Source organism: Anomaloglossus baeobatrachus, chromosome 3 (genome assembly GCF_048569485.1).
Source record: "Anomaloglossus baeobatrachus isolate aAnoBae1 chromosome 3, aAnoBae1.hap1, whole genome shotgun sequence".
Classification (NCBI taxonomy): domain Eukaryota; kingdom Metazoa; phylum Chordata; class Amphibia; order Anura; family Aromobatidae; genus Anomaloglossus; species Anomaloglossus baeobatrachus.
In genome coordinates, this window is record NC_134355.1 from 342231427 (window position 1) to 342248364 (window position 16938).

At 42.9% G+C, this 16938-nt stretch overlaps 1 protein-coding gene across 2 annotated transcripts in view; it reads left to right on the forward strand.

Moving 5' to 3' along the window:
* Positions 1-16938, forward strand: part of ASCC3 (activating signal cointegrator 1 complex subunit 3) — an 812216-nt gene that overhangs the window by 338350 nt on the left and 456928 nt on the right. For both annotated transcript variants that reach the window (XM_075340095.1, XM_075340096.1), the window contains exon 12: positions 3291-3467. In XM_075340095.1, coding sequence (XP_075196210.1) covers positions 3291-3467 — 177 coding nt within the window. The remainder of the gene's footprint in view (positions 1-3290; positions 3468-16938) is intronic.

The following is a 16938-nucleotide window of genomic DNA, read 5'->3' on the forward strand; positions in this document are numbered from 1 at the left end:
GGAAATGTTATTTATTATAAATTTGTACAGCATGACTAACTGGTTTAAGGATATAAAAAATTGAAAATTTAAAAATTGAGATTTTTTTTTAAATAAATTTTGCCAAAATTCCAATATTTTCACAAACAACCGCAAAACATATATAACCTAAATTAACTATTATTATGAAGTGCAATGTGTCATGAAAACAGCAGTCTGAGAATCACTGAGATACCTTGAAGCATTTCAGGTTTGTGGCCACATAACGTGGCACTAGTTTGATTTTAAACATTGGGCTTGTTCATTAAGGTCAAAAGTGGCTCTTTCACTAATGGAGTAAATAACATGTTTTCACCCTATGTTCCAGTGTTGCGGCCATGGTTTTAATTTCTACTGTACTGTTTACATTGGTTGCTAATGTCATAGGCTCATAACCAGTATATCACATGTGACCGCTGCAGGCAAACACTGGCCTCAGGAATTTTTTGCTTAAATATTTTAGCAGTATTGCTGCCTGTGGGCTGTTTTTTTTTCTATTTGTTAAAAGTTTAAATATTACCTAGTGTCAATTTATATAATATCTTTTTTTCAGAACAGATAGGTTCTCTTTTAATAGAAATCTTCTAGACCAGAGGTTCCCAAACTGTGACTCATGAGCCAATTGTGGCTCGCGGGCCCATGATTTGTGGCTCGCAGCTGTCTGACAAATTATTGTATTAGCACCAGGTCTAGCATACAGCCTCCAGATGGTGACTTTTGTGAGTAGCTCCTTACAGAAGAGCAGATCTGGATGCGTGTATACTGGCCTTGTGGTTGGAGAGAGAAATGAAGTACTAAGCTGAATATAGAGTGCCAGATTGAAAAATTGTTTATAAGAACTGAAGTCCTCAGTGGTTGATACCTTTTTAATTTTTTATCTCTACTGGCTAACACGGTACAAATATATACTTTAACTGCCAGATTGAGGGAGTGCTTGAAGCTGGGTGCAATAGCAGGGTGGGAGTGCTTAATGCAACAATACCGAGTGATCGTAAGGTGAGAAGCCAATCATACAGTGGCATGCAAAGTCTGGTTAACAGTGGTCAAAATTACTGTCATTGTGAACAGTTAAAGTTGAAGTTGAAATGATCTCTAAAAGAAATAAGTTAAAGATGACACATTTCCTTAGTATTTTAATCTTTTACATTTTTTAATTAACAAAAAAGGAAAATGGGCAGATGCAAATGTTTGGGCACCCTGTATGGTTAGTACCTAGTGGCACACCCTTTGGCAAGTATCACAGCTTGTAACTAGAGATGGGCGAGCCCGCAGATGTTTTGGTTTGGCGGATCCAGCCAGACTTTAAAAAAAAAAAAAAAAATACGGTTCTAGGCCAGACTTGAACCCGAACATCTTAGATTAGAGCAGGACAGTTATACTTACCAAGTCTCCCTCGTGGCTGTAACACTACTTCCCGGTCCACTCTTTAACTCTCATACATATTCACTACTTCCCCTGCTCACTGGCAGTCCTGGCATCTGATTAGTTGCAGTCAGACCACACCCCTCCCTGTCTGTGATTGGCTGGAATCACTCACTCTGTCTGTTTCCCTATAGCGATAGAAAAATAAATAAATTGGCATAGGGTCCCCCTTCATATTATGATACCCAGCTCAGATAAAGCATACAGCTACAGGCTGCAGTCCCCAGCCTTGTGCTTATCTTGACTGTGTACCAAAATAAGAGGGACTCTATGCAGCTTTTTTTTTAATTTTGATACTCAGCCATGATAAAACTGACAGGTGCGGGCTTGTATTCTCAGGTTCAGGAGGCCCATCTTCATTGGGCCCCACAGCCTAAAAATAGCAGCCTGCAGCCTCCCAGAATTGTCACATCCATTAGATGTAACAATGCTGACACTTCTCCTTGCTCATTCTGATTGCCCTAGTGTGATGGCAATTGAGGTAATATAATTAATGACAGCGTACAGCTGCCACTAAGCCCTAGATTAATAATAGGAGGCGTCTATTGGACCCTCCCCCATTACTAATACTGTAAGTGAAAAGAAATAAACACAAACACCGAAAAAATCCTTTATTTTAAATAAAAAAACAAAAAAACACCCTCTTTCTTCAATTTATTAACCCCAAACACCCAATTCTAACGTAATCCACTTGCGGTCCCACACAATCCCTGCCCTTGCCCTGCTGCATAATGAAGTCGCAGGGCACATTGGAAAACATGACCATATGCTGTGGCTTCATGTAGAGACTGACTGAGCTGCAGCTGTGAGCGGTGACATTGCTCAGTTTATCTGTAGTCACAGCTGGAGGCTACCACAGTACCCCAGTTTTGACTGCAAGTAAACTGATTTCAGGTGACTTCATTGAACTAAGTGATCTCACCTCAGGTGAACTCATTCAGTTCAATGAGACCTTCATCTCCTGGCATAAAATCGCTTGCTTTTTTTTTCCAAGACATGTAGAAAGGGTGATGACATTTATACACCAAATTCTTGCATCGAATCTGGCAAAATAACGCATCTAAATGCGATGCGGTTTTGATGCGATGATGATGCGCTTTTTTTCTGTGCTGTGTATCACAATATGGAGGGACCCTACACCAGTTTATTTACCATATTTATTTTTTACACCACTATATTTTAACTAATCTGAGACACTGTTACATGGAGTGGGGGCACGGTTTGACTGCAACCAATCACACATGCCAGGACTGCTAGTAGGCAGGGGAAGCGGTAAAGATGTATGAGGGTTAATGAGCGGAACCGGAAGTAGTGTTATAGCCGTGCAGGAGACTCGGTAAGTGTAACGCTCCTGCTTTATTCCTTATTTTCTTTCTTTTTCCGTTTTGTTTTTTTAAAATTACCTGAACAGTTACAGAGTTCCGTGAGAACTCCGTGTTCAGGGTCATGCTCTGACACTAGGTATCTGGTACGAACCCCGAACTATAGAGTTTGGGTTTGCCTATCACTACTTGTAACTGATTTTTGTAGCCAGTCTAGAGTCTTTCAATTCTTGTTTAAGGGATATTCATCCATTCTTCCTTGGAAACGTCTTTCAGTTCTGTGAGATTCTACATTTTCAATGATGTTCAAATCAGGTGACTGTGAGGGCCTTTGCCTTATGAAGTAGACTACTGTGGATTTGACGTGTTTTTAGGATCATTATCCACTTGTAGAAGGCACCCTCTTTTCAACCTCACTTAGCACATAAAGGAACATTGGGAAAAGTCTAATATTTTCATAAATGCACTTACATTAGTTGTAAATGTCTTTCTTACATATATTAACCTATTCTGGTGTCATTATTTAAGGTGGAATCAACCCAGAGTATGATCAGGATCTTGGGCCTCTCAGCTACTTTACCCAACTACTTGGATGTTGCTACCTTTCTTCATGTCAATCCTTATATTGGCCTTTTCTACTTTGATGGACGATTCCGACCTGTTCCTCTTGGGCAGACATTCATTGGAATAAAGTCAACCAACAAGGCAAGTTTGATTTTTATAGTAAACATATTGTGGATTTTAGTTTCAGTACACTAATAAAGTTTGTAGTGTACATACATATTTTCTATTCCGGATACACTGTCACATCTATAGTAACAGCATTAAAGGGAAAAAAAAGAATAAAGAAAACGTGACTAGCAAACTACTGAAAAAGTATTTATTAAATTCTGGAATATAATAAAAAAATGCACTTAATTGGTATCTCTATAACAATACTGTACGTCCAATATTGTACAGTGCGCTAGAGTTAAAAACAATTTTTGCTGCCTAATCTGAGAGCAGCATGAGGTTGCGGCAGAGACCCGGATTCCAGTGATATGACAAAAACTGGGCTGCTTTGTACATGTTTAATGAAATCACAGTTGTATTAGCAAGAGATTATCTCTGGAGGATTAGTATACCTGCTGCCATATTCATAAGCTCTGTATAACCCGGCCCCCATCACTGATTAGCAGCTTTCTGCCTATGCACAGAGTATATAGAAAGCTGTCAACCAGTGGTGTGGGTGAGGTTATAATATTATTATTATTTATTATTATTAGCGCCATTTATTCCATGGCGCTTTACATGCGAAAGGGGTATACATAGTAGGGACAAGTAAAATAATCATAAACAATACAAGGCACAGACAGGTACAGGAGGAGAGAGGTCCCTGCCCGCAAGGGCTCACAGTCTACAAGGGATAGGTGAGGATATAAAGAGCTCAGCATTTAGAGACCTGGTAGATGTACAGCAGATAGAACAGGGATTTTATCAAAACTGCAGCAAGCAGCCCAGTAAGTGATACATTGCTGTATTCAGGGTCTCTGCCCCTACCTCATGGTGCTCCCAGAGCAAAAACCTGGTAATAGATATCCTTTAAAAGCAGGTAAGCAGTAGAGTAGACCATGCAGGTACTACAAAGGAAGAGTGTAAAATGATATTGTAAATATATTTTGTGTGGAGATAGTTGTAAAACAAAGAAGCAATGGCATTTTGACAACTCATTTATACCGTTCAGCTTAAAAAATGAAAACAGAACCAAGCAGTGCACAAATTTAATTTTTCACACTTTTTACTGATTTAATGATTTTAATGCAAATAATATGCAAATGTATGTCAGACCAACTTGAAATGAAGACATGATATAGAGTACAGTAGCTTATTAAACTTAAAAATGACTAAATTCTAAGCTTTGATTGATGACGAGTGAGAGTGGACAATGTTAATTTGGCCCATAGGTTAAAGAGAAATTGAACTTTTGTATCATTTTTTAATACGTTGTAGACTCTAATTCTTGGCGTGGTTGTCGGGATTGGAATCCTGAGACTCATATCAATTGCTCAATAGACACCTTAGAAGTGCATTGTCAGGACCTGACCCTCCACCGATCTGCGCAGAATTATAGAATCTATCAAATAGAAAAAAATCTCCCAAAGTTTAGCTATCCTTTAACAATTAAAGGGACTCTGTCACCAGGTTTTTGCTCCCCCATCTGAGAGCAGAATAATGTAGAGACAGAGACTCTGATTCCAGCGATGTGTGACTTACTGGTCTGTTTGCTATCATTCTGATAAAATGAATTATTGAATCAATCAAATAGAAAAAAAATCTCCAAATGTTTAGCTACCCTTTAACAATTAAAGGAACTCTATCACCAGGTTTTTGCTCTCCCATCTGAAAGCAGAATAATGTAGAGACAGAGACCCTGATTCCAGCGATGTGTCACTTACTGGTCTGTTTGCTGTCATTCTGATAAAATTAATGTTTTCTCTGCTGCAGATCTATCAGTTATACAGAGTTCATGAATATGCTGGTCTACCTGCAGCATGCCAAGTAGTCGTCTAATGATAATCTACTGCTAAATTACCCGTGATTTTATCAAAACTACACTAAGCAGCCCAGTAAGTGACACATCGCTGGAATCAGGGTCTCTGCCCCCTCCATTATGTTGCTCTCAGAGTAGGTGGCAAAAATCTGGTGACAGATTCTCTTTAAGACACCTGCAGCCATGTGTGATTTGCACAAATGTATTGTATGTCCTAAAAACACAAAGAGGCCATGTGTTCAAAGTGTTAAAGCCCCTTTCTGGCATAACTTATATGTTCGCATATTGCTAAGTTGCCATTTTCATGACAGTCCCAGCCAGCTTCGCCACAATGAGTGGTGTCTTGCTTCATCATAAGTTGTGCCACTCTGGTGGTGTAACTTCCACCATAAATGTTATTCCTCTCCCTTACTGGAGTTGGACACCATTGAGCATATCAGCCCAATTGGTTACCTAGTGTGCACATTTTAATGGATTTGGCGCACTTTACCCCACCATGCCCTTTTATTAAGAGTGGCAGTACAATGTCAGTCTTTATGGATGGGTCTCATAGTTCTGTATTGCCATAAGCTACAATCATATTGCACCAAATTTGAAAATACGTGAATGGTACAATAAATCCTATATAGACCAAGTTCAAGTAGCGGCCCGTGGCGGGCACATAAAAGGGGTGAGGTCATCTCTAACATCGTATTTCTGAGATAACCCATGTATTATTACATTGGTGCATTACAGTTGTAGCTTATGTGATTGACATTTATGCAGCATAGTGGATGTATTTGTAGCACACGCACTTTTTGATCTTGGAGTGTATTTGATATTACTCTGCAGGGAATGCCTATTCCCTGCCTAAATTCTCTGTCTCTTTTTTTCTAGTACTCTTATTTTTAACTAATCATTTTTGTGATTGGTTATATTCCTTTTATTATTATAGAAATGAAATTATACATTTTTAAAAAAGCATTAAAACTAGCATTAAGACTTGTGGTTCTTTTGTTTTTGAGTAATGCTTTTTAGATTTTCTACAAGCAAATCCGCAGTGCATGAGCCCTGTATGAACGTACTCTAATGTTGTTTACACACTTATGTAGGTCATGGTCTGAGTACAGATCGTGATTCAGATCGCCGCCTGTCTCCTGACCTGAACTTTACTGCCTTGTATATGCCATCAGCCTGCCAAATTCCAGTCTGGAGATATGTGGCCGGTACCTGAATCACAGTCTGTACTCGGCCCAGGATACACGGATGTGTGCATGCAGAATAACCTATCTGAAGGTAAAATCTTTATGAAAATCTACAGACAATATAAATGCCTACTGGTGATGGTGAAAAATCTGGTGACAGGTTCCCTTTAAAGGGAACCCGTCACTTGGGTCATGCTGCCCAGACCATGGGCAGCATGAATCAGAGCCTGACTCCATGATTGCTGTAATGGAAGTCAGGCTCTGATCTAGGCTGCCCATGGTTTGGGCTTCATGACTTAAGTGATAGGTTTCCTTTCAAAAAAGAGGTTGTCAGAGAGTAAGGGTGGCTTTACATGCTGCGATATACGGCCCGATATCGCTAGCATGCGACCCACCCCCATCGTTTGTGCGAAACGGGCATATCGCTGCCCGTCACGCACAAAATCCGGCACCCCCGTCACACATACCTGCATAGCGATGTCGCTGTGACCGGCGTACCGCCTCCTTTCGAAGGGGGCGGTCCGTTCGGCGTCACAGTGACGTCACTAAGCGACCGCCCAATGAAAGCGGAGGGGCGGAGATGAGCGGGACATAACATCCCGCCCACCTCCTTCCTTCCACATTGTGGCCGGAGGCAGGTAAGGAGATGATCCTCGTTCCTGCGGCGTCACACGTAGCGATGTGCACTGCCGCAGGAACGAGGAACAACTTCGCCCCTGCGACAGCAGCGATAATTGGGAGTGGACCCCCATGTCAACGAGGAGCGATTTTGGACGTTTTTGCAACAATCCAAAATCGCTCCTAGGAGTCACACGCTACGACATCGCTACAGTGGCCGGATGTGCGTCACAAAATCTGTGACCCCAACGAGATCGCTGTAGCGAACTCGTAGCGTGTAAAGCCCGCTTAAGACAATGCTGACTTTTCCTTGGCCTCATTCAGCAGTCTGATTCTTCTATGTACTAGAAAAACGGAACAATTTTTTTTCTCAGACTTTGATTACAATGTAAGCCAAGTGTCAACAGTTTTTCTTGTACGTGGAGAAAAAAGTAAAAATGTATCCACCTTCTCCATTCTGACAGTCTGTTAAAATCGGACCACTCTGAAGGGTGCTTTACACGCTGCGACATCACTAGCGATTGCTAGCAATGTCGAGAGTGATAGCACCCGCCCCCGTCGTTCGTGCGACATGTGGTGATCGCTGCCATAGCGAACATTATCGCTATGGCAGCGTCACACGCACATACCTGTTCAGCGACGTCGCTGTGACCGCTGAACAATCCCTCTGTCACAAAACGGCCGCCCAATAGAAGAGGAGGGGAGGAGATGAGCGGCCGGAACATGCTGCCCACGTCCTTCCTTCCTCCTTTCAGGTGGACGCAGGTAGGATGATGTTCGTCGTTCCTGCGGTGCTGTTGCACACAGCGATGTGTGGTGCCGCAGAAACGACGAACAACCTGCAGAATGAACACCAACGACATTATGATTAGGAGCGAGTGTCAACGATCAACGATTTTTGCCATTTTTGCGATCGTTGATCGTCGCTCCTAGCTGTCACACGCTGCGATGTCGCTGACGCCGCCGAATATGCATCACAAACACCGAGACCCCGATGATATATCGTTAGCGATGTCGCAGCATGTAAAGCACCCTTTAGACTCCATCTTAGTGTGGTAGAATTTTTTGTGGACCCAAAGACTTGCATTGGCAAATTTGATCCGGTCTTCAGATCAGAGTCGGACATGTCTCCACAATTTTTTTCGTATCGAATGATGTACAAAAAATCACGAGCATGTGAATAGGCTGATAGATTATCCATGAAAGCCACAGATGGCACTAGTACGTGAGGCATAAGCATAGAGATCAATATTGGCATGGTTTTAACACCGCTCAGCTTATACCGGGTTCTGCAGCTACCTGATGGTTGAAGAACTACGCAGTGTACAAACCTGTGGATGTTCTGTACTAATAAACGGGTCCTTTCCCCTAGACTGACTTCAGACCTGGTAATGCAATCCATATTGCAATCCATCGGGTCTTGGACCCCATATTCCTGTATACAGTACATGTTGGATGATGAGTTGCTCCTTCTTGAACAGATTGCCGTACCATCACCTATATAAATGAGTAGTCACTCTTGGTGGCTCTGCATATTTGTTGGACGTCTCTTTTTTTGGTTTTGTAACACATGATCTTCAAGTGAGGACATAACGAAAACAATGGTCTTTTATAGGAGTTCATTATCTAAATGGGTGAACACGTTAATGGGACCCAGGGGTCAGGTTCACAGCCTCGTTTCAGACGCTGTTATTTTTATGTTCCGTTGTTATCGTCTTGTTATTATTTATTTCTTCTAATATTTTGAAGAATAAAATATTTTCTAGGCTATTGCAAGAGTCATTTACCCAAACTGTTCTGAATAATTGGTAAATCAGCCCATGCAATATCACACTAAGAAACAGGTACGCTGTAAAATGACTTGGCTTCAAAGCGCAATTGCATCTGATTACATTCTTGTCTCATTTTCTTTTATGAAGTTTCTTCGCGCCTGTCACATACACATTGCAAGTCTCATTAGTCTTGATATTATTGCACTTCCAAACAGTACTTGCTTCCTATAAAACGACTTACATTTGTGCCATTGTCTCATCAGTTTGTCCTGGAAACCCAGCCACTGTTTTATATGCAATTTCTGAAATACTCTGTCGGTGTTGAGGGTTAAGTAGGTTCTTCATCCACACTTCTGTAAAGTGAGATACCTGCTAACTATGGGGTACAGTTTCAAGTTTATACACAAAAGGATAGTTTGCCATATGGCGCTTATTGCAATGTGCATATTTTAACCTTCATTAATTGTATCAAGTGTCTGTCTATAAAAACTGCCATTGCCTCTCCTTAATTATCCTTACAGATTTCGATTTGGCTGTACGTTACGAATTAAAATGAATAGCTTGATAAAGGCATGTAGTTGGTTGCTTAATTATATCTTTAAAAGTTGACCTTGTTTTAACGAGGTGTCCAATGACAACCAAGATTGGTCTGCTTTCCCACTCATTTTTTTTCCTCAATAGGTTTGTACAAATTTTGTGTGAAATTAAAGGTGGAAAAAGTTATTAAATGATTCTTCTTGGTATGATTTTTTTTTTGTGTGACAAAAAACTGGCATTTTAATGCGGGTGTTTAGACTTACGGTTTCCATTGTAGACATAACTGGCATTTAAGCAAGCACAAAGCTTGGGACAGTGAGAGTCATGATTAGGAGAACTTTGTAAGATTTACCATATTTTTCAGACTATAAGGCGCACCGGATTATAAGACGCATTAGCAATGAGAGCCTGCTAAGGCGCCTAGGTTCATATATAAGGCGCACCAAATTATAAGCCGCAGCGCATTAAATTCATGACAACTGTGAAAAGGCCGGGGTGCAATCCGGAGTTCAGGTGAGAGCACCGGAGATCAGCCCGGGATATCTGCAACTGTCATGAACTGAATTGCAATCGTCGGGGAATCAATCACTCGGCACTGCGGTACAGTCTAGGCTGCACTCCGGAGCTCAGGTGACAGCTCCAGAGTGCACTACAGGTACCTGAATCCAGGCCTGGCATTACTGGAGATTCCTCCGGTAGCCAGTCCGATGCTGCTCTTATGTACAGCATTCTAACATGCTGTATATATGAGCGCAGGTCGCACTGTAGAACATAAAAAACACTTAACTCACCTAAACCGATCTCTCCGATGCTGGTTGGCCAGATGGGCTGCGCTGTTCTCCAGGACCCGCGCCTCCTCTTTTTCCGGGTAGAACAGCGCCGCCCATCTGATCCACCAGCACCGGAGCGACCGGTTTAGGTGAGTAAGCAGGTCTCTTAACATGAGGCATAATGCTCGCTTGTATTCATATACAAGGCGCACCGTACTATAAGGCGCACTTTCGATTTGTGAGAAAATCATAGGCTTTTATGTGCGCCTTATAGTCCGAAAAATATGGTATATCAGCACGTTCTCAAGAGCTGAGGGGAAGATAGGTGAGACACAAAAGGCTATGTGCGCACGTTGCGCCGTGTCACTGCAGAAATTTCTGCAGGGATTTGACAGGTCATGTGCGCTTCAAATCGCTGCAGAACACTGCGTCATGGATGCAGTTTTTCTGCAGAAAAAAAGCCGATTTCATGCGCTCTGGATGCAGCCTCTCCCATAGACAGAGCGGGAGCAGCATCCAAACCGCACGGAATAATTGACATGTTGCTTTTTAGAACTCAGCGATTTGTAACAAAATTTTGGCATCCAAATCGCTGCGCACTCAAACGCAACATGCCCATGGATTATGCACAGATCTGCATATCTGCATAGATTGTGCTCGGGACACAGGTCGCATGCATTTATGCTGTGGTGCAATACGCAGCGTAAAGGCATGAAATTCGGCAACGTGCACACACAGCCAAAGGCTATATACAAATCAGTGTGCTGGAAAGAGCTGACTAGTATTTTAGATGTTAAAGGGAATCTGTCTGCAGGTGTTCGCCATCTAATCTGAGACCAGCATAATGTAGAGGGCAGAGATCCTGATTCCAGTAGCGTTTCACTTACTGGGCAGCTTAGTGTAGTTTTGATAATCTACTGCTGATGAACCAGTGATTTTATCATTAGAGGTCTACTTGGCATGCTGCCAGGTATATTCAGCATATTCATGAGCTCTGCAACAGAGAGAACATTGATTTTATCAAAATGACAGTAAACAGCTCAGTAAGTGACACATTGCTGGAATCTGGTTCTTTTTGTCTATTTATGCTACTCTCAGATGAGGTAGCAAAAACCTGGTGACAGATTCCCTCTTAAGGCCCTGTGCACACGCTGCTGTTTTTGGTGCCTGTTTTTGACGAACTTTTTTTGAAATCTGCATTAAAATCTGCATGCCTCTCCTGAAGCCAGCAAAGTATATGGGATTTTAGATTTGCTGTGCATACGGTGCGTTTTTTTCCTTGTGGTTTTGGTGCAGATTTTGATGCAGAAAAAAATCTGCAGCATGTCAAGTATTGATCAGGTTTAGCAGCGTTTTTTTCACCCATTGACTTCAATGAATTGACTTTCTTGATAACCCAAAAGCCCTTATCAAAACCACGTCAAAACTGCATCTGGTTTTGACGCTTTTTTTGCCACAGCGTGCAGATCTGGTGCAGAAAATGTCTGCAGCGTGTGCACATAAGGCTGCTTTCACACCTCCAGTTTTTCCTGTGCGGCACAATCCGGCATTTTGCAGGAAAAACGCAACCGTTTTTTTTTTGCTGCCAGTTGCGTTTTTCCTGCATAGACTTTAATTAGTGCCGCATTGTGCCGCATGGGCTTGCGTTCCGTCTGTTTTTTGCCGCATGCGGCAGATTTAGCCAATGCAGCAGCCGGATGGAACGTTGCCTGGCATTTTTTTTGTGCGGCAAAAAAAAAACGCATCGCGCTGCATCCGGCCGATGCGGCACATTTTTCAATGCATGCCTATGGACGCCGGATGCGGCGCGATGTGGCAAAAACCGCATCCGGCCACCGCATGCGGATTTTGTTACTGCGCATGCTTAGTAGCATGCCGCAAGCGGCAAAAACCGTACGGGCCGCATTTAAAAAACTTATGCAAAGGATGCGGCTTTTTCGCCGCATCCGTTGCATAGGTTTTAGAGCCGGACTGGCCGGCTCTGCACCTACCGGATGTGTGAAAGCAGCCTAACCTAACTCTTCTCATGTAATGTAAATACTGTGCACAGTTGGCTAGGGTCTAGGCAAGCTGTAGTGGCCAAATTCCATGGAAACCAACTGTATAAGATAAAAGCTCTCATTGCAGGAGAATAATGGATAAAGCAAGTCCATTGCAAACTTGCTTATTTTCATTCTGTTTTCAGCACATCTATAATTATTTTGTGCAACCCTATTCTTCCAACTTTGTGGAAACATTTTGGGGAAGGACCTTATCTCTTCCACCATGAATTTACAACAGTGCATAAAGTAAAGTCCATAAAATCATTGTTGTATGAGTTAAGTGTGAAGGACTTTGATTGGCACATAGAGAACCCTGACTTGAACCCCCTCCAATACCTTTGATATGCATTAGGCTGGAGTCACACTTGCGTGTGACTCGTGCGAGTATCAGATCGCACTGCCCGGACCGGCCGCGGCTCTCCTGACAGGAGAGGATCAGCATCATAGAAATACATACAGCGGAGAGCCGCTCCTGGCAGAAGAGAAGCGGCTGGTCCGGGTAGTGCGATCCGACACTCGCACGAGTCACACGCAAGTGTGACTCCAGCCTAAAGGGCACTTTGCACACTACGACATCGCAGGTGCGATGTCGGTGGGGTCAAATCGAAAGTGACGAACATCCGGCGTTGCTCTCGATATCGTAGTGTGCAAAGCATTTATGATACCATTAACGAGCGCAAAAGCGTCGTAATCGTATCATCGGTGTAGTGTCGGTCATTTCCATGAATTGGGAAAGACTGATGTTACGATGTTGTTCCTCGTTCCAGCGGGCAGCACACATCGCTGTGTGTGAAGCCGCAGGAGCGAGGAACATCTACTACCTGCGTCCCGGCTGGCTATGCGGAAGGAAGGAGGTGGGTGGGATGTTTACGTCCTTCTCATCTCCGCCCCTCCGCTTCTATTGGCCGCCTGCCGTGTGACGTTGCTATGACGCCGCACGACCCGCCCCCTTAATAAGGAGGCGGTTCGCCGGCCAGAGCGACGTCGCAGGGCAGGTAAGTGCGTGTAAAGCTGCCGTAGCGATAATGTTCACTACGGCAGCTATAACACAATATCGTATGTGCGACGGGGGCAGAGACTATCGCGCTCGACATTGCAGCATTGGCTTGCGATGTCGTAGTGTGCAAAGTGCCCCTTAGAATCAGTGTCTGACCTTAAAAATGCTCTTCTGATTAAATGGGCACTCGAAGATCTTGCAGAAGTGTTGGCGCTGTTATAGCAGCTGTTATATGCAACTTCATATTATTCACTATGGATTTAGAATGGCATGTCATAAATGCTCCTGTAAGTGTCCCAATCCGTTGGTCCAAATAATCCATTTCTCTTTTTAGCCATACTGTCCACCTTTATTACCACTGCATCACATGCACAATCCGAAACATCTGTTCTGACCAGTCAATTGCCGTTGTACTGAAGCAGATGGATCCGGTCTTGAGCAGAACATGGAGTCTTGCTTGTATCGTTTTGTATCCTGCACCGCTCGCATTCTGTGTATAGCATATGATTGCCCTTTACATATACATAACACAGTATATAAGCTTCATTCTTGAGACCAGGTAACTTTTTTCTTCTGGAACTATTTTCTGCCATTTTCTTATGTAAAACCTTTCCTACACATAATGTAGTTAACTCTCCCAACTCTTATTTGCATGATTTTTCCTCTAGTTCTTTACCTAATTTTGCCATTATGCGATAACTGTTTTCAATAGTCATTTGGCCAGAATATTATTTGCCTTCATTGTAATTTTTTTCGCTTTAAACTAAATTTGCGAGCATATGGCAACTTTCTCACAAAATGTACTTAACGCCGACGACTGAAAACATTGATGCTGATGATCACAACATACAATTCCAAAACTGATTAGGAATATTCTAATGAATAACACTATAGCTGACAATGTGACAGCTCTGCAGCATATAAATCAATTACCATAGTCCTCTGCTGGTGCATGATAAGGTCTGTGTAGTGTGGCATATGAAATACTGTATATGAGAATGGGGATTATTGCTATTCATTGGGGATGTTTACTTCTTTTAATATGCCAGAATGGCATTTTACTTGTTTAGTTATGGAAATTCACTTTTGCTCGTCATGCATTAAATTATGTGCTGTTTTCTGAGAATCGCATTAGACAACCCTTATAAGTAAGCATACATATTTCCCTAAGCGTTCCGACTATGTGAAGCATATCACAATCCCTCGATTTTAAGCATATGTCATATTTAATGCTATATTTCAGTTACGATGACAATGATATTCAATCTCAGCTATTGGATACCATAAGGAGACAAAATGAAATGTTCAGTGTTTTGCCATGGTTCTCAGTTGTATCGCTATTCCTTCGTAAAGCGAGCCTCAAAGAGTTTATGCCGCATGAATCGGGAGGTCACTTGTACATTTAGGCTACATTTCCACCATCAGGATCAGTTGAGTTTTTGACACTGCAGAATTTCTGCACCGCCGCCGTACTTTAGATTACAATCGTTGTTTTTATATTGTGTTTTTAGCGCATTTTGACTTATTTTTTTGTCAAAAAACTGCAAGAAAAAATGAAGCAACGTGAGCACTCCACTCCAGAATTCTCATTGACTTTGCTGGCATAAGGATAAACATGCAGAGTTTGCAACAATCTGTACGATAAATTGCACCAAATCTGCATTAAAAACTCAGCATGCCCACACAGCCTTTCTATAGTGTTCCTCCTGGAAATACATTAATCAATTAACCACTGTGAAGGTTTTTGTTTACTGTTGTGGCGCTTTAATTTTCCACATACTGGAAATTGACCAATGCAAATAAAAATGTGTGCTGTCTTGGTGCAATAAACTTAAGCTGGTGTCACACACAGCGACAACGACGTCGCTGCTACGTCACCATTTTCTGTGACGTTGCAGCGACGTCCCGTCGCTGTCGCTGTGTGTGACATCCAGCAACGACCTGGCCCCTGCTGTGAGGTCGCCGGTCGTTGCTCAATGTCCAGCTTCATTTTTTGGTCGTCACTCTCCCGCTGTGACACACACATCACTGTGTGTGACAGCGAGAGAGCGACGAAATGAAGCGAGCAGGCAGCAGGAGCCGGCGTCTGGCAGCTGCGGTAAGCTGTAACCAGCGTAAACATCGGGTAACCAAGGGAAGACCTTTCCCTGGTTACCCGATATTTACCTTCGTTACCAGCCTCCGCTCTTGCTGCCAGTGCCGGCTCCTGCTCTGTGCACATGTGGCTGCAGTACACATCAGGTAATTAACCCGATGTATACTGTAGCAAGGAGAGCAAGGAGCCAGCGCTAAGCAGTGCGCGCGGCTCCCTGCTCTCTGCACTGTGACATGTAGCTGCAGCACACATCGGGTTAATTAACCCGATGTGTACTGTACCTAGGAGAGCAAGGAGCCAGCGCTAAGCAGTGTGCGCGGCTCCCTGCTCTCTGCACATGTAGCACAGCGACGTTATGATCGCTGCTTCTGCTGTGTTTGACAGCTAAGCAGCGATCATAACAGCGACTTACAAGGTCGCTGTTACGTCACCGAAAATGGTGACGTAACAGCGACGTCGTTGTCGCTGTCGCTTAGTGTGAACCCAGCTTTAGCAGTGACTGGTATCTGATGCATCTGACCTGTCAGCCTCTGGGCCACATGTGACATGTGATGCTGTTCTGTGTAACCTCCAACTCTTAACTTAGTACAACTATTATGTCCAGCAATAGATCAGAAATACATGGTGTACAGCAGTGTGAGCTGTTGTGAATACTGTCTGGTGGAGTTCCGCTCTTGGACTCCCTCCTGTGGTCTCTGAGGATAGTGGTTAGATTCTGTTCCCCAGTTCTACACACCTGGTTTGCAGCTCAAACCTTGATTTTGGATATAGGTGTGTGCTGGCTGTTTATCTCTGCCAGTTGTCTGAAATTCCAGAGACTATAGGAGTCTGTCTCTTGTCCCTCTGGCTTCCCTGCTACCAAGCTAAGCTAAGTTCATGGTTTTGCTTCATACTTTTCGTGTGTTATTTGCTTATGCTTCTGTGAATTATCTCTGAAGGTTTTTTTGTATCGTATCCTGTTTTGTTTGTGCATTCAGATAAGGAAGATTTATCTTCCTAGTCAGTCTTTGCTATTTATTTTAGCAAGGTTTAAGGCCCTGTCACACACAGAGATAAATCTGCAGCAGATCTGTGGTTGCAGTGAAATTGTGGACAATCAGTGCCAGGTTTGTGGCTGTGTACAAATGGAACAATATGACCATGATTTCACTGCAACCACAGATCTGCCAAAGATTTATCTCTGTGTGTGACGGGGCCTTTAGTCAGCAGGGTAATTGCTAGTTTTTTCCTACAATTTCACCAGAGCTTGTACGGATTGTGAATGTGCAAGTATTAGATTACTCTTCTTTTTTTACACTTTCCGTGTAGGACGTTTTGATAGGGTTTTTTCATACCAACCGCAAGAGTTCCCTATCCTGTCTTTTGTATTCAGTATAGAGTGGCGTCTCTTTGCCCAAGCTTGCTCTTACTGTGTATGTCTTTTCATCTTCGCTCACAGTCAGTACATGTGGGAGGCTGCCTATTTTCTTTAGAGAAATCTGTTCTGGGGCAAGATAGTTTCTTTTCACTTTCTGCCTTGTAGGTTATGTAGTCTTCCGGCTGGGTTTGAGGCATCTAGGATTGTCAGGTATGCTGCCCGGCTACTTCTAGTGTGGTGTTAAGTTCAGGGCTTGCAGTGAGTATGCTATTAC